This window comes from Leuresthes tenuis, unplaced genomic scaffold, assembly GCF_036924035.1.
Source record: "Leuresthes tenuis unplaced genomic scaffold, fLeuTen1.0.hap1 SCAF_18, whole genome shotgun sequence".
Taxonomy (NCBI): domain Eukaryota; kingdom Metazoa; phylum Chordata; class Actinopteri; order Atheriniformes; family Atherinopsidae; genus Leuresthes; species Leuresthes tenuis.
In genome coordinates, this window is record NW_027325372.1 from 1752629 (window position 1) to 1777116 (window position 24488).

Here is a 24488-nt window from a genome sequence, read left to right on the forward strand (position 1 = left end):
CTATTCCTATAATATTCAAAAGTTTTTTCTAATAGGTTTGAAAAGTGTAATGCTTATATAAGTCATATAAAAGTGTAATCAGTCATCATATAAGGTCTACATTCAGGAAACTCAGATCCAGAACAGATGTAGTGCAGGACCATCAGGGCTTGTTCACTATAATAACTTTTTATGGGGGGGTAGGAAGTGTCCCTATTAAAGCCAAGATCAAACTTAAGCCTTTGGGTGAATGTGATGGAAAACGTCTCTTTGTCTTATTTTGGTCTCAGTTCAGTTCATCCATCAGCGGCACCAACTAACAGCACGTCATCTCTGGGCGCCGCCTGGCCAAAGACGCCAGTCAGGGTGAAAGTGGAGAGAAGAAGCTACCTTTTAACAGGAAGAGCCCTCCAGCAGAACCAGAACCAGAACCAGGGAGGATGGGCATCAGCTGAGAGGACATGAAACACCAACACCTGCTGTGGGAATGAAGGAAGGAAAAAGCTTGTGGGTCACAAATCAGATGAATAGAAGTAACAAACACTGACATTTAGTGGTCAAACTGGGGATTACAACCAGTCAAACATCTTTTAAGAACGTCTCAGAACTGACAATCTGAGCTCCATCAAGGTTGTATTTCTGCAGCTTTCCACCATTTTCTACGAAACTTAACGTCTTACCATCGGTGCTGGACCAAAAAGGGACAGTTTGTTGTGGAATAATCAGAGAAAACATCGTCTCTGGTCTCATGTGAGCACGTTAAAGTGTTCAGGACTCAGGAAAAGGCTGCTCCGAAACCGGAAACAAGTAGCAGGAAGAACCAATTCCCTTCTTCTTTCAGAGGTTTTATAAATGACATCACTGTCCAGACTCTGCTGCTCACCCTCCCAGCCTCACATTTATTTACATGAACCACAATCAGTCTGATGGCGTCTGTCAGCGTCTGAATGCTTCTAAAACTTCACATTAACAGCTGAAAGAAACAGCAAAGACGTCAGGTTTTTGTAAGAAATGGTATTTATCAGTTTCCAAGAGGTATATACAGGTCATCCACACTGTTCCATATGCACGAGACACGAAAAGGCAACAAAACAGGAGAACATGACACACGGTACAGCGCAGTCCGACACAGCTTCGGAAAATCACCCTTAAACAAGCAAATGAGCTTCATTCACTGCACGCCGAGACAGACTTTACAGTAAAAAAATGGAATAAAATTAAAAGGACAGGTGCTGAACTCTGACGTCCGCCTGCTGCCGATGAGCTCGTGTCCAGTCGACCAATCACAACCTGCGTTTCGCTGCTGGAGGCTGAACTTCTCACCACGCTGTGTGTGGTGAACATAATCTGAAAGCTGGGGACGTGATGTGACAGCAGCGGTGTACATGGTACATCCGCCTGTCCGAGAGCGGCCCGACAAACCGCCGCCGCCATCTAACCGATCGTGATGCCGAAGCCGCACTGGAACTTGTTCTTGCGGTGGTTGAGGAAGGAGCAGAGGACCAGAGACAGCGGCAGCGGCAGCAGCTTCTTCTCCAGCGTCGCACCGACGACCCAGTTACTGTCGACTGAGCCTGAGGGCAGAAAACGCCACAGATCCGAGTAAAAATCTATGAGGAAAGTGGCCTGAAAACAACCAACTTAACAGTCAATGATCCCTGGGAGCATATATCAGGGTTAAACTCCCCAAAAACACAACCCTGGTGTTTATTTAGCTCCCCTTTGTTTGAAAGTTCTTCATTTAACGAGCCGTTACTCTTTAAGTTGGCTCCGCCTCCTCTGCTAAGCCCCGCCCACTCACAGCCACCCTGCTGGACGGATGAAAACAGCTTCTGGTGGAAATGTTCTGCTGTCAGCTGCACTGAGGAGCATGCATCTTCCATCCAGCAGCAGCCTCAGAGGATATAAGAGCCCAGTGGATAAACTATATCTGAGGCTAATGTTCCAGCAGAGTTAGCTAAAGACTGGGAATGTGCAGCAAACACTTTTCATCCCACTGTTTTAACAACTTGGTCCAGTTCAACGCTGGACTGAAGGAACTGAGCCACAAAGAGGATCAGTTCCAACTCTCAGAGCCTGAACTTCAGAGCAGGGAAATGGAAGCATCTGAGAAATAACTCCTCATGGTTTATTTACTGATTTATTTCTGCCTTTAGCAGCAGCTAACGCTAACAGCTTAGCTAATGAAATAACTCCTCATGGTTTATTTACTGATTTATTTCTTCCTTTAGCAGCAGCTAACGCTAACAGCTTAGCTAATGAAGATGACCTACACCAACTTCTAAGGAGTTACTGCTGTTCCTTTCTGAAAGATGAACATTATTGTTCCCACATTACTTTGTTAGCTGAAGCTTTCTAGCTGAACGGTTCCGTTCTGTAACTCAGACAACCTGCAGCTGTGTTTAAGGTGTGTTTCCAACACAACACCGGTCCTCTGCTCACTCTCGCTGCTACATTGAACGCTGTGTACCGCTCTCGGTGAACTTAAGGAGTGACATACTTTAGAAATTAAAAACTTCAGACACCCTAATATATGCTCCCAAGAACAGGAAGAATTTCACTTTTAAAAAGGGACCATTTAAGTATTTTAAAATGTCTTTTAACTTCAACTTTTTCACTGCTATAAAACTGGTGAATAACCCTTTTTCTCCTGGACGACCACACATCATACCTTTAAACTGTAGATTAGCTTTGGGAACATCTAGATGGTAGCCGAATGTCACGCTGGTGTCTTGCATGCGGGCGCTCGCCTCAAACTCCACGCCGACCTGCAGCTGCAGAGGAACAGAGACTTTAAGAAAGACCTTTAAATAAAACGTCCCACCTCAGAGGGCTGGGATGAGAGCTTCTCCAACACAAGCAGAGGATGAACCCGACAGGTGAAGGTTACCTGATCGTTGGCCTTGTGGTAGTATGATGCATGAGCTCCCGCTGAGCCGGCGGTTACCGTGGCGATGTAGTTACTGCCTGCAGGGAGCGACGCCACGTTACTCAGAGGTCATTTCGGATAAAAAGCTGTTAAAAAGGGCGACTCACCGGTGTACCTGCCCACTAAAGACATCACGGCGCCCTCCTCTCCGGGCCTGTGGTGGTAAACCAGCTCCCCTCCCAGAGCCAGAGCCGGCGTGATGGACTGGAGGTAGTGTGTGACGACAATACCTGACAGCAAGGCCACAGGAAACACAGAGAGGGCAACTTTAGCTCCTGGATGTTGCAATCTGACCAACAAATTCTGCCAAAAGCTTCGCTATATTTTCTTCTTTGATTGAATCTGCCTCTCCGGAACGGTTTTAAATCAGTTCTGATCCTATTTTTCCACAGATGAGACTCTGGAAGATATAAACTGAGTTATGGCGTCCTCCGGGGCTCAGATCTTTGCATGCGGCGCTCTGGGAGTCATCAGGAGACACGGTTAACATTCGAAGCTATGCTGACGACACACAGCTTTATATTTCTGCGTCTCCTGGCAACAACGGCCCGATGGATAACCTTTTAAACTGTATGGGTCATCAGAGAGGAACTGAACCGGAGTTATATTTGATTCCAGCTTAAAGACTGATCCCTCATTTCATCCCTCACAGAGCTGATCACTGTAATGATCTGGGCTTCGTTGATCCAAATCTCCAGAAAGAGCTCATGTTACACAGCTTTTAAAGCCTCTGCATTAACTTTCTGTGCGTCTTTTACTGGTTTTTAAGCCTTTTAATGTTCAGCAGAACAAGCAGATATTTGTAAAATACAGATAGAAACAGACTGCAATGATCTGCAAATCTCATCAAGAAATAACATTTTATTTAGATTTGATGGAGTCGTTGCTCTCCACCTGTTTAAGGTCGGTTTTTGCTCCTTTTTTTGGGTTTATCTGAACTTACAAAGTACAACATGAGTCCCGAGGGAAGCTTCTGTTCAGCTGGAACAGATAAAGACCGACCTGCAGGTGGTGCAGCTTCACCTACCAGAGCCGACGAGGACGTCTGGGTTTCCAAGCGTTACGGTCGCAGTGAAATCTTCTCCCCTGAACTCAGCATCTCCCTGCCAGTTCACAAACTTGTTTTGTTGTGTCTGAGGACAGATTTAGACTCGGTTAACATAAAAAAAAGATAACTCGGGAACTATAAAAGAGAGAAAACAGCAAACGAAACACACGCTTAGTACAACAGGTGAAGGAAAAGGTGGAGCAGACATTTAAGTCTTTCCATCACAGATCAGAGGGGGAAGATGCTGCTCATCAGCTGATAAAACCAACTCCACCGACTGAAGAAGCCTTTCAGATCAGAGCTGAAACATCTACAGCAAGAAGTCCAGTTGTCCTTATTCAGGCTCCCAGGAACAATCGGGTTAAAAACTTCAGAAATGAGTTGCTTCAAAGTTCAGCAAACGAGAGAGAAAGCTTTCCTTTCTCAGGTCGTTAGCTTTAATGACGCCAGCTGAAAGAACGTCTGGGTCAGATAAGCTGCTCCGTGTCAGAAACAGATGGCCTGAGTTTCACTGCTTCCTGCTAAATCTCTGGATGTTTAACTCCAATCAGAATAATTCATCTGCATCCGACTCATGATGAATCCCCTCGGGATTGGAAGGGTTAAGCATCAAAAAGGTTTTCTGAACTTTAATCCCCCCAGTTATCACTTCCTGTCAGGCGCCTGGTTGGAGGCGCTTTGTCCTCACCTGGAAGGCCACTTTGGATCGTATCCGGCTGGAGATCTGATGGATGATCTGCGCGTTAAGGCTGCCGCTGTTGTCCATGTCTCCCACCATGACTGGAAAAAACTGCAGCACAGCATGTGTGAGGCTTTGAAAGCAGAACAGGAAACACCTGACAGGTGAGACTGCGTACCTCAGCTGGACCGGTCTGCTTCGTCCCGACGTACGTAGCACCGAACCTGTAGGTGGAGTCTGCGGTGGTGCTGAGCAGCACGGAGTGATTGACCTGGAAGGGTTCAGCACCAAAAAGCCTTTTTTAAACTCTCAATACCATCTGAAAACATCCTCCGGATACCTGAAGGTTTTCTGAACTTTAATCCTGACTTATTGACTTCAACTATGTGTTCATATTGTTCTGTAGAAGTAAAAAAAAAGACTGTAAAGTGTTTTAAAACCGAGTTAAAGGCTCCTTTAAAGTCGATTATTCAACCTAAAACTGAACCTGCTGACATTTATTTACACTTTATATTAAACATCTATTCTTGTAAATCATCTGCAGTTGCTTCTTTTTTAAGTTTCATCTTTTTGTTGATAATTTCTTTCTTATTTCCATTTACTCTGTATTCGCCCTCCTGCTTTTGAGCCAATTAGGTTCATTTTCTGGACCTTTATCCCTCCGGACTTTAATCTCCAAATAAAACCTGATGTTTGAAGCTTCGTGGATCTGTGGAAGTGTGATGCTGAACGAACCGAGCAGACACGGCTGAACTGACCTGAAAGTGGTTGCTTAGGCCTTTGTTAACAACTAGTCTGACACCTTCCATCTGCATCGGAAAAACCTCTGAGGAGACGAGAGAAACACATCGTTAAAATTCATGTTCAGTCCAAAAGCTGCTGTGAGAAACGTGATTTTTACCTTTGCATTTACGATGACACTCATCAAACGTGCCGGGGTTGGGTAAGTCGGGTTCTGCCTCCGGCTGCTGTGCCGAGGATGCCCCAGTCGGGGGAATAACCGAGGAAACTGGAGGCATCCCAAAGCCCGGCGGAACCGTCAGCCCGGGGGCCGCTGCACTGCCGGGGGATGGCGGCGGCGGGTTGGGAGAACTGGCAGCCAAAACACTGCCCATCCTGAGCGACAGCAAAGAAGAGAGGGGCTTAAAAAAGGAGTTAAAATCCAGAGAGACTTAAAAAGGAAGCAAATCTGGCTGAAAAAGAGGTCTGAGGTCCAATAATCTGAATTAACGATCTCCTTTAGGAAACACCGGACCGTCCTTCCTGAGAGAAAGGAGCTCCGACGCTTCCTTAAGGATCTCCTTTAGGAAACACCGGACCGTCCTTCATGAGAGAAAGGAGCTCCGACGCTTCCTTAAGTATCTCCTTTAGGAAACACCGGACCGTCCTTCAGGAGAGAAAGGAGCTCCGACGCTTCCTTAAGGATCTCCTTTAGGAAACACCGGACCGTCCTTCCTGAGAGAAAGGAGCTCCGACGCTTCCTTAAGGATCTCCTTTAGGAAACACCGGACCGTCCTTCCTGAGAGAAAGGAGCTCCGACGCTTCCTTAAGGATCTCCTTTAGGAAACACCGGACCGTCCTTCCTGAGAGAAAGGAGCTCCGACGCTTCCTTAAGTATCTCCTTTAGGAAACACCGGACCGTCCTTCAGGAGAGAAAGGAGCTCCGACGCTTCCTTAAGGATCTCCTTTAGGAAACACCGGACCGTCCTTCCTGAGAGAAAGGAGCTCCGACGCTTCCTTAAGGATCTCCTTTAGGAAACACCGGACCGTCCTTCCTGAGAGAAAGGAGCTCCGACGCTTCCTTAAGGATCTCCTTTAGGAAACACCGGACCGTCCTTCCCGAGAGAAAGGAGCTCCGACGCTTCCTTAAGGATCTCCTTTAGGAAACACCGGACCGTCCTTCCTGAGAGAAAGGAGCTCATTCTGTCCCATAATTCCTTGCAGCTGCAGCTTTGACAGAATATTTTCATCCAGTCGGACTAACTGCGATTCATAAATATGAGGACAGGAGGATGTGACATCACTATATTTTCTAACTTTTTAAAAACCTTTTCTTCATTTTTAAAGCAACAAAAGAGAAAAGAAGTGTGTGAACTTTAAAATAATGAGCTTATGACTCATTTTGAAGAACGCTGACCTTTCCCAGGCGGAGACCGCAGTTCATGACTGCATCGAACAGTTTCGTGGGGTTTCAGTGGAGTTACATCCAACAACTGTCGGTAATTTCTTTGACTATTCGACCGGACCCCTGGTCTCCAGCTCAGAACCTCCGACAGCTGTTTGGAACCCTTTGGTTCTCCAGAGTCAGACCTGGAACAAACCACGGTCCATTGCAGAGTTTGTTCTAAGCTAGTTGCAGCACTAATTTATTTCAGCATCTCAGACAGAGAAATCCAGCCCAGGGGGAGAAATGTGGCTCACTACTAGATGCTAAAGACCGCCACCGCACACAAACACCTGCTACAAAGCATGAAACATTAGTGGGATCATTTTCAGTGTCTCCACATGACAGAAGGGGACCTTCTGGGACATTTATACGGTGGAAAAGCCGGGTTTATCCACAGGATGAACACTTTGGACCCAGGTATGTGCTGACAAAGTCACAAGAGGTCACAAACACAGTTTCACATAGTTTTAGGGTTCACAAACTTCTCTAGTGCTGCTTTAAAGAGAAAAGTTTTACTTGGCAGGCTCCCAGAAACTAGCCAATGAGAAGACAGAGGGCTTTTAGGGTGGGGCTCCTTAAAGAGACAGGAGCTGAAAATTAGGCCAAAATAAACCAGTTCGGTGCTCGTTTTAACCGAGAATCATGCAAATCTGTTGTAATATAGTTTCAGAATGAAAACACAGGGTTTGAAATGAGCAAATGGGATCAACTTAATCAGCTGTGTTCAACGCAACAGACCCGGAACCAGAACCAATGAGTGAAGACTAGAATCGGTGGACTGTCGCTTTAACCTTGCTCACACATTCACCCATTCATTCAGGTTCAGCGGGTGCAGGTGAGACAGACTGTTTCAGCGTAGATAAAACAGGTGGTGCCTTTCATTGCTGTCTTTGTGCAAGCGGCTCATGTTTTGAACGGAACCTCAGGTCCACCCAGCGGTTCGGGTGCCTGCCAGCTTTCCACCGAGTCGCTTCAAAACAACAACTAGCTGCTGATAATGAAGTAAAATAGAGAAGCTGCGAGGCTGTAGCTGCCTCAGAAACACACTTATATAAAACACAGAGCTGCAGAATGCTACTCACGTTGTGGTTTCCAGAGGACGAGGCAGCCGGAAGTAGAATCCAGAACCACCACAGAACAAGATTCGGCGGACGCTAAAACCCGCCTTTTTCTACAAAGGGTCTTCCTATTGGTTGAAAGATGCTCACCCTGGTACACTTGCCTGTCAGTCATATGACATTGTAAAAGGGGCGTCACATTGAGATGCTGACGTAATACAAATACTCAACTACTATTGGCTAGTCAAAGGAAAGTCTGCTGCAAAGGGGAGGGGCGTATGATTTGGAGGTTTTTGATTGGAAGAGATGTTCTCAGTCGGTTGGTTGCAATTTTAGGGCGGGTTAAAAAAAATAACGTAACGACGATACACCTTCAAGGTCGAACGACAGCCCGAGGGTCCGCAGGAGGAATCCCACGTTCACACAGCAGTTTAACATGTAGAAGATCATAAAGGTAACACAAAAATAGACAAAAATGACGGTTAACTAAAACAACAAGCACGAAGGTTAAAACAAACAAAATGACCATAAATACCGAAACTAAAATCACCAAAATCAACCAGTCAGTAAGTTATGTAAAACGACCCAGTACCTGCGATTTAATACTGTACAAAACAGATTAAAAATAACCACAAATAACCAGAAAGGGTAACAAAGATGACAGAAAAATCACCAAAAAGCATAGAGACAGATAAAAACAACCAGAGAAGTGTAACAATGGTAAATATCTGCAAGAAGCACAACAACTTCCGCAAATACTAAGCATTTTGTGGCTTTTTGTCCTCAGTTAGTAATAAATCCATGACTTTGAGATCAGGCTTTCGCAGCAGAATTACGGCATATAATTATTTGCTTTTCTTCAGAATCAGAAAACTTTTATGGTCTTCGTATCAGGAAAACTGCTTTTAGCACATCGAGTGATTTCACATAAAGACGGAGGATGAAGACAACCAAAGACAGTAAATATGAATAAATATACTGGATGAAGTTCATTGCATAGTGTAGCAGCGATGATTTGAATAGACACGAAACTGTGAATATTCAACACAAACTTCAAACTATAACTAGAAACAGCAGTGAGATGATGAAGTTGAATAGGGATAGCTGACAATGCTAAAAAAGTGGAAAATCTTTCAATTGCTGAAAATCCAGTTGCTGGAGTACTGGTTGAAGGAATTTGAAATAACAGTGGAATGATCTAAGTTTTTTTTCATGGTTTTTTTAACCGTTATATTTCAATATTGGCTTAATATTTGAAAAAGCTGCACCAAATGGTCACAGCTGAATGTCTTGTGACCCGTTTAAAGTTTGAATGGTGTCTCTAGCTGAAAATCTGCAGAAGTAGTTAAGTTGGAAAGAGGAGGAAGTTTTTGAAGAGTTGAAAGCACTTTCCATTCATTTGACTGAGGAAAAAAGTTGAATCAAAGTTGAATAGTTTAAAAAGTGTAAAAGTTATAAACACAAAAAGATATAACACACATCTCCTGAACGAACTGAACGTTTTGATACCAAAATTGTAGAAATCGGTGAAAGATTGCAGAAGTAGTTAGCGGACAAAAAAACGTACGGACAAATAATAATAAAGAGAAACAGGAAAACACGCTTTCCAGCATTCTCACAATCAGGAATCTTTGATTTTATCTGCCGAGATCAAACCAAGAGGTCATCAATGTATTTTTAACATGATTTGGGGGGGGGGGTAAAAGACCATAGATGGCCTGGAAACCACTCAATGTTCCTGTGGAAGAGCTGGAGGAGGCAGTTCTGACCTGGATAAATGGATGGACCAAGGATGGGTCATCAGTCCATCACAGGGCCACGAAAAGGACTGACGCTGAATGGGAACTAATATTCCTCCCTGAGACAACTGAAAGCAGGTTAAAAGAATGAAATCAAACATAATAAACCTTCTTGGACAGTGAGTGGAGAAATGAAAGGCCAACAACAAAGTAAAGTTTAGGTCAATTTATTGAATTTTAAAGCCCCTGCATGTATTTCCAAGTTACAACAGTAGGGGGCAGAGTCGTCAACAAGAGTCGCTGGAACAACACAAAGGTACAGGAATGACAGGTTTGTAGCTCATCCAATCAAAATCTTTGGGGACCGACTTCCTGAACAAGGTCTGGCACAAAATGAAGGAAATCACATGGAACTGAAAACTGATTCTGGGGGTAAAAAAGGCCCAAAGAAAAAACTGATAAACTCATGTTAGAAGAGGTCTGAAAGCAGGATTTCTGCATCACGGTGAGCAGTTTGAAGTCGGATCCGTGTTTAAGAAACTGTGACAACTTTACCCTCAGCTACTGTTGAACAAACAATTTAGAGCCAATTAGGAATCAAAAAAACAGCAGTTTTTCTCCGACTCAGTGAAACGTGAGAAATCTCCGGCCGAGGGCGAGTTCCCGTTAGTCGTTTCGGCGCCGGTTCGGCTCGGCTGGTGAAGAAATAAAGCTGTTAATTCTGTCTCATGTCAGGGTGTTCTTTACTTCTGCTGCCCCTCCATCCGCCTGTACCCTAACCCCACCCGTTTCCAAGGCCCCGCCCACCCCCCGGCACTCCACGCCAGAGTGCACAGACGCGCACGCACACATGCACGCACACATGCACGCACACATGCACGCACGCCTCAACATTCACACCTACATTCATCATCAGCTCCTCTGTGATAAATTCTGTTCAGTTTGTACTAATTCAGAGAGAGAATCTGGGCCGAAGCTCTGAAAATAAACTCTTAAAACTTGGTTTCTGAGCCAATCTGCGTCCAACTCAAATCTAATGGTTTCAACTTTTAAACCAATCACAGAGGAGATGATGAAACGACCGTCAGGGATGTGATCGGAACACAAAACACGGAGAAAAATGGAAAAATCTCTTCAGGAACATCGTAGACAAACAGAAAAATCACGTCCCCGACCATGTAAACACTCAGCTGGTCTGAAGGAGCCGCACGCCGCCGCCGCCGCCGCTCGCCGTCCACACGGGCGGAGGCTGCGCGCGGCGCCCCGTTCCAGCTGCAAACACACACCTCTGCCACTTTCCTCTTTTTTGGTTTTGCTTCAAAGTAAATCCTGAAACTATTTCCGTGAACAAAAAGGGAAAAATAAAACCTTCCTCCTCCGTCCGTGAAGCAAAGTATTTTCTTTTTTTTTTCGTCAGAATTGTAAACGACTGTAAACGACGAATCATTTACGATTTTCCTGTTGCCTGAAAATGACTCGAAACACCTCGTCTAACGCCCGGCCGACGGGGTCGAGGTGCTGAAAGCACGAGGAGGTCACAGTGCGTCTCTTCACGCTCTCTGGCACTTAAATCATGACGGCAACAGCTTTTTTCTTTTTGGTGTAAAAACAACTAGAAATCAAATGTTTTCTTTATTATTTAAGTCCCAGAGAGAAGAAGATTGAAAATGCTTCTTATGAAACACTTCTGCTAAATTCTCCCCCAGAAGTGGCCCAGTGCTGAAGCCTCCCAGCCCCTTCCAAACCGCTTTAAGCAACAAAAACAAACCTTAAAAAGCAGAAATTACCTTTTTTTTATGTGGTCTTTTTATCGTTAGTGATGCTCTGTAAGGGGAGGACAAAAAGTCACAGCTGCCTGTTCAAAGATGCTACAATTCTGCTGTCAAAAACAGAGTCCGCCCCTCACAAAACATGGTTCAGAATCAGAAAAACAAAGAAAAACAAAGAGTTATTGCTGCTGCAGAGAGAAACTATCCTCCGATGTGGTCCTTTACTCTCCTCACTGTGGTCCATGAAGCCGATTCACATCCGGCTCACGAGTTCAGAAACAAAAACAGTTTCTAAAGCAAAGCAGCAGCAACACGACGGGCTCGGATCAGAGCACGTTCGGAGCTGAATTCTGGTCTGTGCACGTGCACGAAAGACGGAGAGATGTCACCGAAGGGGATACTCAAAGCTCCAACACTGCAAGTCGCTCTGAAGGAGTCTGGTTGGACAGCAACGGGCCAATCAGAGGGCAGACAGCTCCGTAGCAACCGTCTCATTCATCACCGTCACTTCAGGTTCACACACAGTGTGGGAACTTTGAGTTGTCAGCTGGAACATTTTCCAACCTTTAAACAGCCAATCAGGCGGTCTTAAATATTGTTTTTTAGGGTCAGTGAACGCACCACAGGCCTGTTGGTCTGAAAGGTTTCACTTTGAGTAAATTAGACCCAGTTTTCCGTGAACGTTGACCTGGAGCTAAATTTATTCCCACTTTTACACTCTTTGAACAGCGTCTCCTCCCGTCAGCCTTTTCCACACGAGCAGAGACCCAAACCCAGCTTAACGCGAAGGTTCGACTCGCCGCTCCAACCCGAGCCCGCAGGCGTTCTAACACTGGGCTGCAGAGTTAACAGACCCCCCCGCCCCCCCACAAACAAACAAACAAACAAAAAAATACATTCACCAACTTCAGCTTTGTCACGTCCGGGCTTAAAACAAAGTTTTCCCTCAATAACTGAAAAATCTGTGGAAAAGAAACCGACTCAAATGGTTGTTTTGCACCAACGTTGGACGTAAAGTTCATCATTTCTCTGGGATGCAGGTGCGAACGCAGACTTCCACCGACCAGCTGCTCAGACTCACAGGATTCACCAGCTGAATACCATCCTTTTTTTCTCAATTTGATGTGAAATAAAACAATCTTCAGAGAGGAGAAGCTGGAACTCACCGCGCTCGGTGGTCGCAGGAACCTGTGCAGGCTCCGCCTTCTTTAGCTCTGCTCAGGAATAATTCAGAGTGTGGGTGGGGGGGGGGGGCACAACAGTCACGCACTATTTAAAGAAAGCTGCCCTTTGTTATTGCAACGCTCACATAGAAACTAAACGTCCACACTCGGGATGGTTTTCAGGACACCTCGGAGCGCGTTTTTGTCGCTTTCACTTGCATAACGGATGTTTAAAAGAACGCAGATTTCTGTTATTTGTGCTCGTTTTCTGCTGCTGCGCGACAGAAGACAGCAGGCTGTGAGAGGATGAGTGTCAGTAAGGCACTTAAGTGTCGACAGCAGTGTGAGTGGACAGAACGAAGGCTGGTGTAAGCGCACCTCAAACGTCAGAAACAGACCAAACCTGCGGCCAAAACAGCCTCAGACGGCGAGGAGCCGGAACCCGGGTCCAGATGGAGTTTGGTGCAAAACAACAGTTTGAGTCTGGGTTTGGAAAATAACGAGGCGGAGCTCTGAGGGAAAGCTGAAAACTAAAAGCATCCTTTACATCCAGTCGACAGGCTCAGAAACGAAGGATGAAGGTGAAGATGAAGAACCGTCTGCGAAAGCCCGGCGTGTCAAAGTGTTCTGAAGGAAGAAAAACCCGGATTAGGAGCGCGGCTCGGAAACTGCTCTCATGCAGAACGAGGGTTCCAAAACATTCACCTGCTTTAGGTGCTGTCCCGCTGGCGTCCCGGCTTCTCCTCCGCCTCCTCCGCATCACAGTCGGCGCCGGACGAGTGGAACTCGGCCACGTAGAGGCTCTTATCGATGCTGCTGGGAATGGGCTTGATGTCGGTCACCAGCTGGTCCTCGATGGCCTTCAGGTTGAAGCGGTCCTCTGAGGTGATGAGGTTTATGGCCAAGCCGAGGTGACCGAACCTCCCTGAGGGCCGGAGAGTTCGGGTCATACGGCAGCAAATGGAAATAAGACAGATCGTAGCCTGAAATCAGTCGTTTCAGACAGCTTCAGACAGTAAGCTAGCAGAGACCAGAAGGAAGCTAGGAGAGAACAGAATGAAGCTAGCGGAGAACAGAAGGAAGCTAGGAGAGAACAGAATGAAGCTAGCGGAGAACAGAAGGAAGCTAGGGGAGAACAGAAGGAAGCTAGCAGAGAACAGAAGGAAGCTAGCAGAGACCAGAAGGAAGCTAGCAGAGAACAGAAGGAAGCTAGCGGAGAACAGAAGGAAGCTAACGGAGAACAGAAGGAAGTTAGCGGAGAACAGAAGGAAGCTAGCAGAGAACAGAAGGAAGCTAGCAGAGAACAGAAGGAAGCTAACGGAGAACAGAAGGAAGCTAGCAGAGAGCAGAAGGAAGCTAGCAGAGAACAGAAGGAAGCTAGCAAAGAACAGAAGGAAGCTAGCGGAGAACAGAAGGAAGCTAGCGGAGAACAGAAGGAAGCTAGCAGAGAACAGAAGGAAGCTAGCAGAGAACAGAAGGAAGCTAGCAGAGAACAGAAGGAAGCTAGCAGAGACCAGAAGGAAGCTAGCAGAGACCAGAAGGAAGTTGAGGCAACTTGTGTTTGTTGAAATGTTGAAATGTCAGGAGGATAAAAAGCACTCGAGCATCTGTTCTGAATGGTAACAAGAACAAAACCCTAAATATTATCGAGCTGGGAGCTAAACACTCCGTCAGTCTCTCCAGTTTGTATATTTAATAAACTTTGTCAGTCCAACCCTGGACTAACAGCTGAAGCCGCCGCCTTCAGTCCATTATTTACTCATTTATTTGATGCAACTTCTTATTTTTTGTGGATTTGAAAAAGAAAACGTGCGTAATGACTGAAATAAAAGTGATTTTAACCAGTGTCGGGCCTCATTTAAAGCTAAAACACACGGTGTCAGCTGGGAAAAGTCCAAAGTCTCCCAACAAACCTGATCTTCCAATGCGATGGAGGTACGTCTCAGCGTTCTTGGGGAAGTCGAAGTTGATGACCACGTTCACAGCCTGGATGTCGATTCCTCTGGTGAAGAGATCTGTTGGACCACAGAAGATCACGCCAGAGCTTCAGCATCGATAAAGGTCAACAGGCAGAGGACAGCGTTAAAAGAATAATGAACTGTGTTTGAGGTAAAAACTCACCGGTGCAGACCAGGTTCCTGCACAGCCCGTTTCTGAAGTCGTGAAACACGCGGTTTCTGTATTCCTGCAAAGAAACGAGATCAAATAAAACATGAGCACAAAGAGGAGTCAGAGCATCAGTCTGAGCTACATAAAGCCAGCTATGAACAAAGCTCACCTGCATCATCTTAGCGTGGATGTAGAAGCAGGAGTAGCCCAGCTGAGTGATCTTTTTGGCCAAGAGCTCCACCCTCTGAGTGGAGTTACAGAAGATGATCGACTGGTTGATCTGAAGCTGTGACGCAGAGACAAAGAGAAGCAGTATCGACCACATGTTCTGATCTTATTCTTTCTTTCAACAGCACAACGTCACTGCTACAGAAAGCAGCCAGTTCACAGAGTCCACTGAGCGGAACAAACACAAGGGAACATTTCACGTTAGCATTTTAATGGAAATCAGTCGGCTTGTTAGCTGAGAAGGAAGCTAGCAGAGGACAGAAGGAAGCCAGCAGAGGACAGAAGGAAGCCAGCGGAGGACAGAAGGAAGCCAGCGGAGGACAGAAGGAAGCCAGCGGAGAACAGAAGGAAGCTAGCGGAGAACAGAAGGAAGCTAGCAGAGAACAGAAGGAAGCTAGCAGAGAACAGAAGGAAGCTAGCAGAGAACAGAAGGAAGCTAGCAGAGACCAGAAGGAAGCTAGCAGAGACCAGAAGGAAGCTAGCAGAGAACAGAAGGAAGCCAGCGGAGAACAGAAGGAAGCCAGCGGAGAACAGAAGGAAGCCAGCGGAGAACAGAAGGAAGCTAGCAGAGAACAGAAGGAAGCTAGCAGAGAACAGAAGGACGCTAGCAGAGAACAGAAGGAAGCCAGCGGAGAACAGAAGGAAGCCAGCGGAGAACAGAAGGAAGCTAGCAGAGAACAGAAGGAAGCTAGCAGAGAACAGAAGGAAGCTAGCAGAGAACAGAAGGAAGCTAGCAGAGAGCAGAAGGAAGCTAGCAGAGAACAGAAGGAAGCTAGCAGAGAACAGCAGGAAGCTAGCAGAGAACAGAAGGAAGCTAGCAGAGAACAGAAGGAAGCTAGCAGAGAACAGAAGGAAGCTAGCAGAGAGCAGAAGGAAGCTAGCAGAGAACAGAAGGAAGCTAGCAGAGAACAGCAGGAAGCCAGCGGAGAACAGAAGTAAGTTAGCAGAGAACAGAAGGAAGCTAGCAGAGAACAGAAGGAAGCTAGCAGAGAACAGAAGGAAGCTAGCAGAGAACAGAAGGAAGCTAGCAGAGAGCAGAAGGAAGCTAGCAGAGAACAGAAGGAAGCTAGCAGAGAACAGCAGGAAGCTAGCAGAGGACAGAGGGAAGCTAACGGGGAACAGAAGGCAACTTGTGTTTATTGTGTTTGTTGAATTGTTGAAATGTCAGGAGGATAAAAAGCACTCGAGCATCTGTTCTGAATGGTAACAAGAACAAAACCCTAAATATTATCGAGCTGGGAGCTAAACACTCCGTCAGTCTCTCCAGTTTGTATATTTAATAAACTTTGTCAGTCCAACCCTGGACTAAAAGAGCCCGTTTGCGTCAGCTGGTTACAGGTTGCGGATGTGAGATGTTATCAAACGACAGAGTATCGAATCTAAAGGGGTCGAAAGAGCTCCTGCAGAATATAATTATTTCTCTTTTAAATAGTTATTATGGCAAAAGTATTAATCAATCAATTGTCGTGTAATACTCGTGTTCTGCTCAGCATTGAGCTCTAAAACATCGTGTTTGTGTGAATCTGAGGTCAAAGGTGACTTATTTTCAGGCACGCAGACGATATTCATGCTGCTGACTGCAGTCGATTCATCTGGAAAAAGGAAAATGTTGATCTGATGTTGACTTTGGCCTGAAACCAAGGCTGCAGGTTGAGCAAATGTCCACTAGGCGGCAGCAAAAAGTCACTCAGTGATAGTTTAAAAGGCTAAAAGGGGCTTTTTCTCATGTGAAAGGTTATAATGAAGGTTTATTAATACATTAATTAAAGGCTGAACTGCTTCATTACTTTAAAGGAAGGAAAAAATGGTAAAAAATGACTGGCATCGCCCTTAATTTCACAGTTTAGTTAACGACCTTTGAACCGTAACTCCTCTGCTCACGTCCCAAACTTAAACAGCTAAAAGAGGAAGAAGTGAACCATAAAACATCTGAACTATGACCAGATTCAAGCTGCTGAGTAGATTTTAGACCTCTAAACACCTGTAAATGTTCTATGTGTGAAAAATGAAGCTTGAAAGGCTTCAGAAGTGGCTCTTTTACCCTGGAGAACAGCGTGTTGAGGCAGTGGACTTTCTGCCTCTCGGTGACGTAGGCGTAGTACTGAGTAATGCCCTTCAGAGTCAGCTCCTCCATCAGGTTGATCTCATAGGGTTTCTGAAGGTGCTTGGCCTGCAGCAGGGACACGAGGAGTCAACACTTTACAGTCCCTGTGGATGAAATGTGCTTCGGCTGGACTGTGGATAAAGGCTCTCACCATGAACTTCTGAACGCTGATGGGGAAGGTTGCAGAGTACAGCAGGATCTGCCTGTTCTTGGCCAGGAAGCTGATGATATCCTCGATGAGCACCACAAAGTCCTGAGACAGCAGCTTATCCGCCTGCAGACGACAGCAGAGCGCCATCAGCCGCCTTCATCCAACAGGAAATGACTCGTTCATTAAAACCTTTTGAATCGTATTTACCTCGTCCATCACCATCATCTGGACCCTGTCCACCTTGGCCACGCCCTTCTTTATCAAGTCCAGGATCCTGCCAGGTGTGGCGATCACCACGTGCACTGACAACACAATCAGAGCGTAAGAGACAACAACTGGACTCCAGATTTAAATGATAAACCTTTCTCTCGGCACATCACAGGAGATCTTACTGCCTCTCTAACCTCAGCCACTCAGCTCTGTGGTGAGGGTTTTCCTCCGGTTTAGCTCACACCTTTAGCTCTCACCTTTAGCTCACACCTTTAGCTCACACCTTTAGCTCACACCTTTAGCTCACACCTTTAGCTCTCATCCTTAGCTCTCATCCTTAGCTCACACCTTTAGCTCTCACCTTTAGCTCACACCTTTAGCTCACACCTTTAGCTCACATCCTTAGCTCACATCCTTAGCTCACATCCTTAGCTCACACCCTTAGATCACACCCTTAGATCACACCCTTAGATCACATCCTTAGATCACATCCTTAGCTCACATCCTTAGCTCACACCCTTAGATCACACCTTTAGCTCACACCTTTAGCTCACACCTTTAGCTCACACCTTTAGCTCACACCTTTAGCTCACACCTTTAGCTCACACCTTTAGCTCACACCTTTAGCGCTCATCTTTAGCTCTCATCTTTAGCTCTCATCTTTAGCTCACACCTTTAGCTCACACCTTTAGCTCACACCTTTAGCTCACACCTTTAGCTCACACCTTTAGCTCACACCTTTAGCTCACACCTTTAGCTCACACCTTTAGCGCTCATCTTTAGCGCTCATCTTTAGCTCTCACCTTTAGCTCTCATCTTTAGCGCTCATCTTTAGCTCTCACCTTTAGCTCACATCTTTAGCTCACATCTTTAGCTCTCATCTTTACTCCATCTCTGAACAGCTGTGTCTGTCCCTGCTGCATCTTAGCTTCCATTCTTTACATTTTAGCGTTTAACAGCCCTTTGGTCAGCGTGAGCTGTGCAGAAATGTGCTTTATGAGAAAATTTTTACTGCCTACAACACGATATATTATCCCCATCTGGGACGCCGGTCCATCACAGAGTTAATCGTTTCAGACTGAGTCGTTTCTGTTCTTCTTCACTTATTCACACGTAAAGGTGGATAAAAACGGCGTTCGTTTACCGGTCTCATCCAGGCGCATGATGTCGTCTCGCAGGTTGGTGCCTCCCGTGGTGGCCATGACTTTGACTCCTCCCAAGTGTTTGCTGATCTGGATGCAGATCTGGCTCACCTGCAGCGCCAGCTCACGCGTGGGCACCATGACGATGGCTGCAGGACGGAAACAGAAGCCGTCAGAAAGAACGCCAGAAAAGAAACGATGTCAGAGGAGGCGAAGCGGCGGCTCACCTTGTATGTGGTCCTTCTTCAGGTCTATCCTCTCCAGCAGCGGGATCAGGTAGGCGCCACTCTTCCCCGTTCCATTCTTGGCTCGAGCCAGAATGTCTCGCCCAGACAGCGCGATGGGGATGCTCTCCTCCTGAAGAGAGACCACAGCGTCACCTTTTTCTGCCCCCAGCCCACGCAAAGTCCCACTTTGGGTTAAAAATTATCCATTTGGATAAAAGCCAAAAGACATTTAAGATATTAACGTAGTAGTTTTATATAAAAAAAACAACCTTTAAAAGGTGCCCAAAAGGGGGATTTTGGATCCAAAGTGATTTAAAGATTAAACACAAGCAGCATGAGGCATTAATTGGATTAAAAAGCAGAGTAAAAATCAGAAATGTTTCCCCCTTTAGTTTGGTTTCATCTTTTCATGAACAACCTCTGGTGATTTTCTGTCCATGTGACATTATTGTGGTTATTAACTTGTGTTTCCCTGTTCCAGCAGGTATCCTTTGAATGGCGTTATGGTGTTTTTCCCCCCTCTTTTCCCTCTTTTCTGTCTTCTCAAACCCCAGCTGGTCGAGGCGGATGGCCACCCTTCCTGGTTCTGGTTCAGCCAGAGGTTTCTTCCCGGTTGTGGTTCTGCCAGAGGTTTCTTCCCGGTTCTGGTTCTGCCAGAGGTTTCTTCCTGGTTCTGGTTCTGCCAGAGGTTTCTTCCTGGTTCTGGTTCTGCCAGAGGTTTCTTCCTGTTAAAGGGAGTCGTTCCTTTCCACAGTCCCTCAGGCTCAGGACGGGAGATTGGACTGAAGACAAGTTTCGGTCCAATCTGTTGGTTTCCTTAGCTCGGATATTATTTATGAATTGGCTCCATATGAATTAATGGGATTATTATTACAATGAATTGAATTCCAATTGGCTTGAATTGGACTTTATTACTTAAGTGCCTTGAGATGACAATTGTTGTAATCTGGCGCTTTATAAATAAAATTTAATTGGTGTGTTGTAACGTTTACTGTGTCGAACCTCTCACACTCAGATGAGACTTTAAACAGCAGCAAAAGCAAAGAAAAGGCAGATTTAAACCAGCGTACCTGGATAGGTGACGGTTTCTCCCAGCCCATCTCAAAGATGCCCATCAGGAGCTCCCTTTTCAGGCAGTAATCTTCAAACTCGTTCCCCTTCGTGGCCGTGACGTCCTGCAGAGGACAGAGCGGTCAGCGCGGCACAAGACAAACAGATAAAGGTGCTGATGGCGTTGGGTTAAAGTGGGACTCACTGAGGTTTTGACCCTGTTGTCTCTGGGGGGGAGCTGGAGGCTCCTTTTCCAGTCATCTCCGAACTTAATGCCTCCGCCCTCCTGAGGGGCGCCGCCTGCTTTCTGGGGAGCCCCCAGACTCTTTCCTGGAGTTGTGGGTGCCGGCTGGACCGGAGCGGGTTTGCTCTGTCCTCTGAGCTGCCCGTTCTGCTTGTTCAGTCCCATGACGACTGGGCCCACGTTTTCTGTTCTGGCGGTGGCCATTTTTTTTTTCCTTTAAGTATTAAGATTTTCTGCCTCTTAGGTTTTTATCTTTAAAAATTCTCTTTGAAAGTAAAAAAAAAAAAGAAGAAACAAAAAAAAAAAAAAAAAAGATTCTCTGTCTTAAACTTCCCAAAACCTTTAAACAGAGGAGGGTTGCTAGTATTTACATATACACATGTACGTGCAGTTCGGTCCCCTTCAACAACAGAGTGACTGACGCACAACAACAAAAACACCTTTTTACACAACAGCTCTTCAAAATGAAGAGAAATATGCATTCATATGCATGAATATACTCATCCACGATATAGAAAATTATATGTGAACAAGTATCAAAGCGGTTCCAGTCCTGAAATAGAACAACTAAGGCAATCTGCACTTGGGGAATAGCTTCAATATAATCTCAGTTCAATACTTCAGTTTCTAAATTCAGCAATGTGTCTTGTTTCCACTTGGAGTCCATAAGAGCTGCTCAGTATCCCTGTTCTTCAGAAAAGGAAGTCCAACTTTGTACAAGTTCTCCCCCAAAAACCATGTAGTCTGTAAATCTGTTTATTTCCACTGTGTGGGGAAAAGTCGCTCCATGTGTGGAAAAAATAAAGATCCTGCAAGGGCGAGCTTAGTCCAAAGCCAAAGAGCTTTCCACCCCTGTCGAGTCTTCAGTGTGTTTCCTTTGTGCCGCCACAGGCTTTGAGCTCCGTCTGAACTGTGCGAGCGTGGTCCTGTCCAACCCACCGCCTCCGAAAAACTAAATCCAGGTCGACAACGCAAACTTGCCACCTGAAATAAACCCAAGCAGAGGAGTTCAAACCAGCTTATCAGTCATTTGTTAGAAATTAATGAGCCGTTTGGTGTCTCAATCCTTCATTTATTGTACGAAATGTGGTAAAATAGTTGAAATAAGATCAGACCAACAGTCTGAAGCCCCAGAATTGTTTTAATATCTGACATTAAAGGTGACAAATTCTGTAAAAATCCCTTCTTTCTGTTCCTGGGAGCATGTATTAGTGTACAACTCCCCAAAAACACGACCCTGGTACATCTCCATTACTGTGGATGAGAAAGCATTGTTTGCTAGCATCTGCTGCTAACCTACAGCTAACTGCTAACTTACAGCTAAGTGCTAACTTAAAGCTAACTGCTAACCTACAGCTAACTGCTAACCTGTTTCCCTCTGGGATCAGTACAGTAACTATCTGTATCTATAGAGCTGGAGTGTTTCTGACTGCAGGAACAGCTTCATTCTGTCTGTGTTTCTGCATTAAATCACACAGCAGCTGTCCAGATGTGGATGAGGTAACGCAGGTAAACACACCTGAACTCTCCACAGCAGCATGACAGCGTGTCCTCAGCCAGAAACTAACCCTTCACCAACGTCCTGTTGAAGCCTTGTTGGTTGAACCATAATATGTCACCTTTAAGGTTATATTCACTAACTGCTACAACCATCTGTTTCCCACTTTAACGCCACACATGCACCCTTTAACACCTTTTCTACGCATCATTTGTTTCAACAAACGTCACATTTGTGAGATTACGCAGAAAATTAGACTGAGACAACTTTGAAATGGAAGCTACAGCTAAGAAAACGTGGTAAAAGGATGATATTTGCTGGACTCTGCAGGAAAAGGCTGAGAAAAGATGTGAGACTTGTTGTCATGGAGCTTCAGGATTATGATGACAACACCAAAGGATTCTGATATAAGCTCCTCTGCTCATGTCACAGAGACGCATCCGATACGGCTATCAGACTTCTGTCGACACAGCCCTGATCAAAAGAAATAATCTGATAAAATCAGACCAACAGAGACTTCAGTCTGGTGAACGCAGCCTCGGAAACGTGTCGTGTCTCAGTGCAGGTGTGCATCACTCATTTCTTTCTGCCCATCTGATGTTTGGGCAGCAACAACAGAGCAGTGAGGGCAGATTTAATGGTTCTGATCCGTTCTGTGGATCCTATCGCATCACAACACAAATACTTAGAGATGCACACACAGTTCTGCTCCTGGATCTGACGTTTTACCGCGTTTTAAGGGGTGAATTTACAACAGAAAAGATGCACACGGCTGGCTGACCTGACAGAATATAAAGTTCCTACTTTCTTTAAATCACTGCTCCACAGTAAGTGGAAGAACACAGTAGCCAAATAAGATATGAAACAAGGCTATAAACTTACTTATTTTCGTTTTCTCCATAAATGTTTTAATTAACATAATATTTATGTGGTTAATTTAAGTAAGATTTTATAATTTAATATTTGATTTTAAAAGACATGGATCCATTTCCAAAACTAAAGTTCACTGAACTACTTTTACATAGATCTTAACTATAAATCAAGGTTGTGTATATTTAAAACTGCCATCAAATCCACGTTTTTATCTCTAAATATTGATGCTAAAACTTGAATTACAGGTCAGACTGGTTTCAGTTTTAATACGTGTTTAAATTTAGTTTAAACGATTCTTTCTCATTTTAAAACATTTTATTATTGGCTCCATTACTTCATCAACAATAGTCTATATTCTGCTACTTTTACTGCAAGTAAACACACATTTTGATTTATTTTGGCGCTTATCAACCGATTTGAGAGCAGCGAAAGGCTTTGGCGTTAATACATAATGGTTTGAAGATCCACAGGTGAACTCGCAGGTTAAACTGACGGGATTAAACTGTGACCTAAACAAATGGCAGCTAGTTTAAGCTGCTGACGTTTCATCAAAACAACTTCGCGTCGACTTTCTGAACACAAAACGTCGACCCGCTCCGATTTCTCGGTTCCCAGCCAACGTGATTTAAATGGCGTTGTTTTGGAGTCTATTCTACAAAACAATCGCCAATATTTAAAAGCTAATCCAAGATAGAATTACGTGAGTTTTATTTGTAAAACAGTACCGCAAACAATGACGTTACAACTGCGTGTCAGGAGAAAACATTAGCTGCGTTATGCTAACTGAGTTAGCGAGAACAGCTACAACTCATCGCTAAATAGCAGCACTCCTAACAGATTTTTAACATGCTCCTGCTTTAAGAAATATATCAATACATATTTAAAGTTTAAATGCCACCAGCACGGCCCACGTTACGTTCGTTGAAGTTGTGTCGTCAACGTTACAATGAGCTAGCAGGTTAGTTAGCCTTAAGGCTAGTTTAGCACAAATAAGTCCAGCGGCTAACGTTAGCTTTGTGCTAATCTTCACACAATATGAGTGTTTTAACAGACAGCTGACGCTTCAAAGTATCCGTAAACGTACCTTAATTTCTTCGTTATTTTACAAGCGATAATCAGTATGCGATGGATCAACAACTTCTTTGTGAATTCGCTGAAATTTTCTTAAAATAAATCGTCTCTATTGTGTTTCTTCTTCCTTTAAATCAACATGGTCGCCTTCTTCTTCGTCCCCTCTTCCTCGGTGTCTCCCTCTTGTTTATGATATGTTGATCTACGACGCTGCTGCCCCCTGCTGCCAAAACCTGGTTATTACTGTTCCTGTGACTGTTTGCATCAGTGGAAATAAGACATAAGAGGGTTGTAATAAGTTGCTCCGTACGGACATTATATTGTAAAGCTTGTATTGTTAAAGCTATTTAAAAGGCTGATACTAGTTTATGATCATTAAGGGTGTCTATATGTATATTTTTTGGTTAGTTTGTTAATACTTGCTTAATCTGGGGCTGTATTGACAAAAAAAAAGACAGAAAATCAACAATAAACAAAGACAAATGATGATCTTTGTTGTCTTTCCATATAAAGCACATCACAGTGATATTGTCTCTGAATATACAGCTAATGCTCATATGTATTGTTAAACCCAGAAGTTAACAGACAGAATAACAGTCTGAGGTCTAGTAACACATAACTTTTCCCAGAGGTGTTCCCAGGCCAGATGGGATATGGAGTTCTGGTTCTTCCCTGGGGCCTCCTCCTGGACATGGTTGTAAACCTTCTCCAAGTCCAAAAAACACACGTAGACTGGATCAAACTCCCATGATCCCCTCAGTAACGGTGAGGGTAAAGATCTGGTCCACTGGGATAAAATCTCGCTGCTCCTCCATAAAAAATTCAAACAAAAACCTTCCAACAGCCTGAAATCAGCACAAACAGTCCCTGTGTTTTAGATTCAAAACAAGCTTTAAATGTAACAACAACACGAAGTTCCTGTCACGCTCACATCCAGACGCAGCTGGAGAATACAAGGTGCAGAAGTCCTTCTGAACGAGCTGAAAACATGTGGCTAAAATCAGGACACATGATACAAATATTCATAATAATGTGAGTCTGAGATGAGCT

At 44.9% G+C, this 24488-nt stretch overlaps 2 protein-coding genes across 3 annotated transcripts in view; both read right to left on the minus strand.

The window, feature by feature from the left end:
- LOC140275682 (probable ATP-dependent RNA helicase ddx6) overlaps nucleotides 1-23619 on the minus strand; it is a 436375-nt gene extending 412756 nt beyond the window's left edge. The window contains exons 1-13 of one of the 2 annotated variants that reach the window (XM_072371206.1): nucleotides 23452-23619; nucleotides 19958-20980; nucleotides 19773-19877; nucleotides 18703-18832; nucleotides 18478-18624; nucleotides 17331-17425; nucleotides 17124-17246; nucleotides 16910-17038; nucleotides 14810-14926; nucleotides 14653-14716; nucleotides 14445-14546; nucleotides 13237-13456; nucleotides 9811-13158 (exon numbers count right to left, since the gene is read on the minus strand). In XM_072371206.1, the coding sequence (XP_072227307.1) occupies nucleotides 13242-13456; nucleotides 14445-14546; nucleotides 14653-14716; nucleotides 14810-14926; nucleotides 16910-17038; nucleotides 17124-17246; nucleotides 17331-17425; nucleotides 18478-18624; nucleotides 18703-18832; nucleotides 19773-19877; nucleotides 19958-20200 (1470 nt within the window). In that variant the 5' untranslated portion in view covers nucleotides 20201-20980; nucleotides 23452-23619 and the 3' untranslated portion in view covers nucleotides 9811-13158; nucleotides 13237-13241. Of the gene's footprint in view, nucleotides 1-9810; nucleotides 13159-13236; nucleotides 13457-14444; nucleotides 14547-14652; nucleotides 14717-14809; nucleotides 14927-16909; nucleotides 17039-17123; nucleotides 17247-17330; nucleotides 17426-18477; nucleotides 18625-18702; nucleotides 18833-19772; nucleotides 19878-19957; nucleotides 20981-23451 lie in introns of those variants that run through there. The other variant, XM_072371207.1, reaches the window with a different exon arrangement.
- tomm40l (translocase of outer mitochondrial membrane 40 homolog, like) lies at nucleotides 985-7949 on the minus strand. The gene is made up of 10 exons (XM_072370799.1): nucleotides 7885-7949; nucleotides 5537-5751; nucleotides 5394-5461; nucleotides 4814-4906; nucleotides 4645-4746; nucleotides 3936-4041; nucleotides 3016-3138; nucleotides 2870-2946; nucleotides 2651-2753; nucleotides 985-1553 (listed from the first exon to the last, which is right to left on the minus strand). The coding sequence occupies exons 2-10, from the start codon at nucleotides 5748-5750 to the stop codon at nucleotides 1414-1416; spliced, it is 1026 nt and encodes a 341-aa protein (XP_072226900.1). The 5' UTR covers nucleotide 5751; nucleotides 7885-7949; the 3' UTR covers nucleotides 985-1413.
- Nucleotides 23620-24488: the final 869 nt, after the last annotated feature.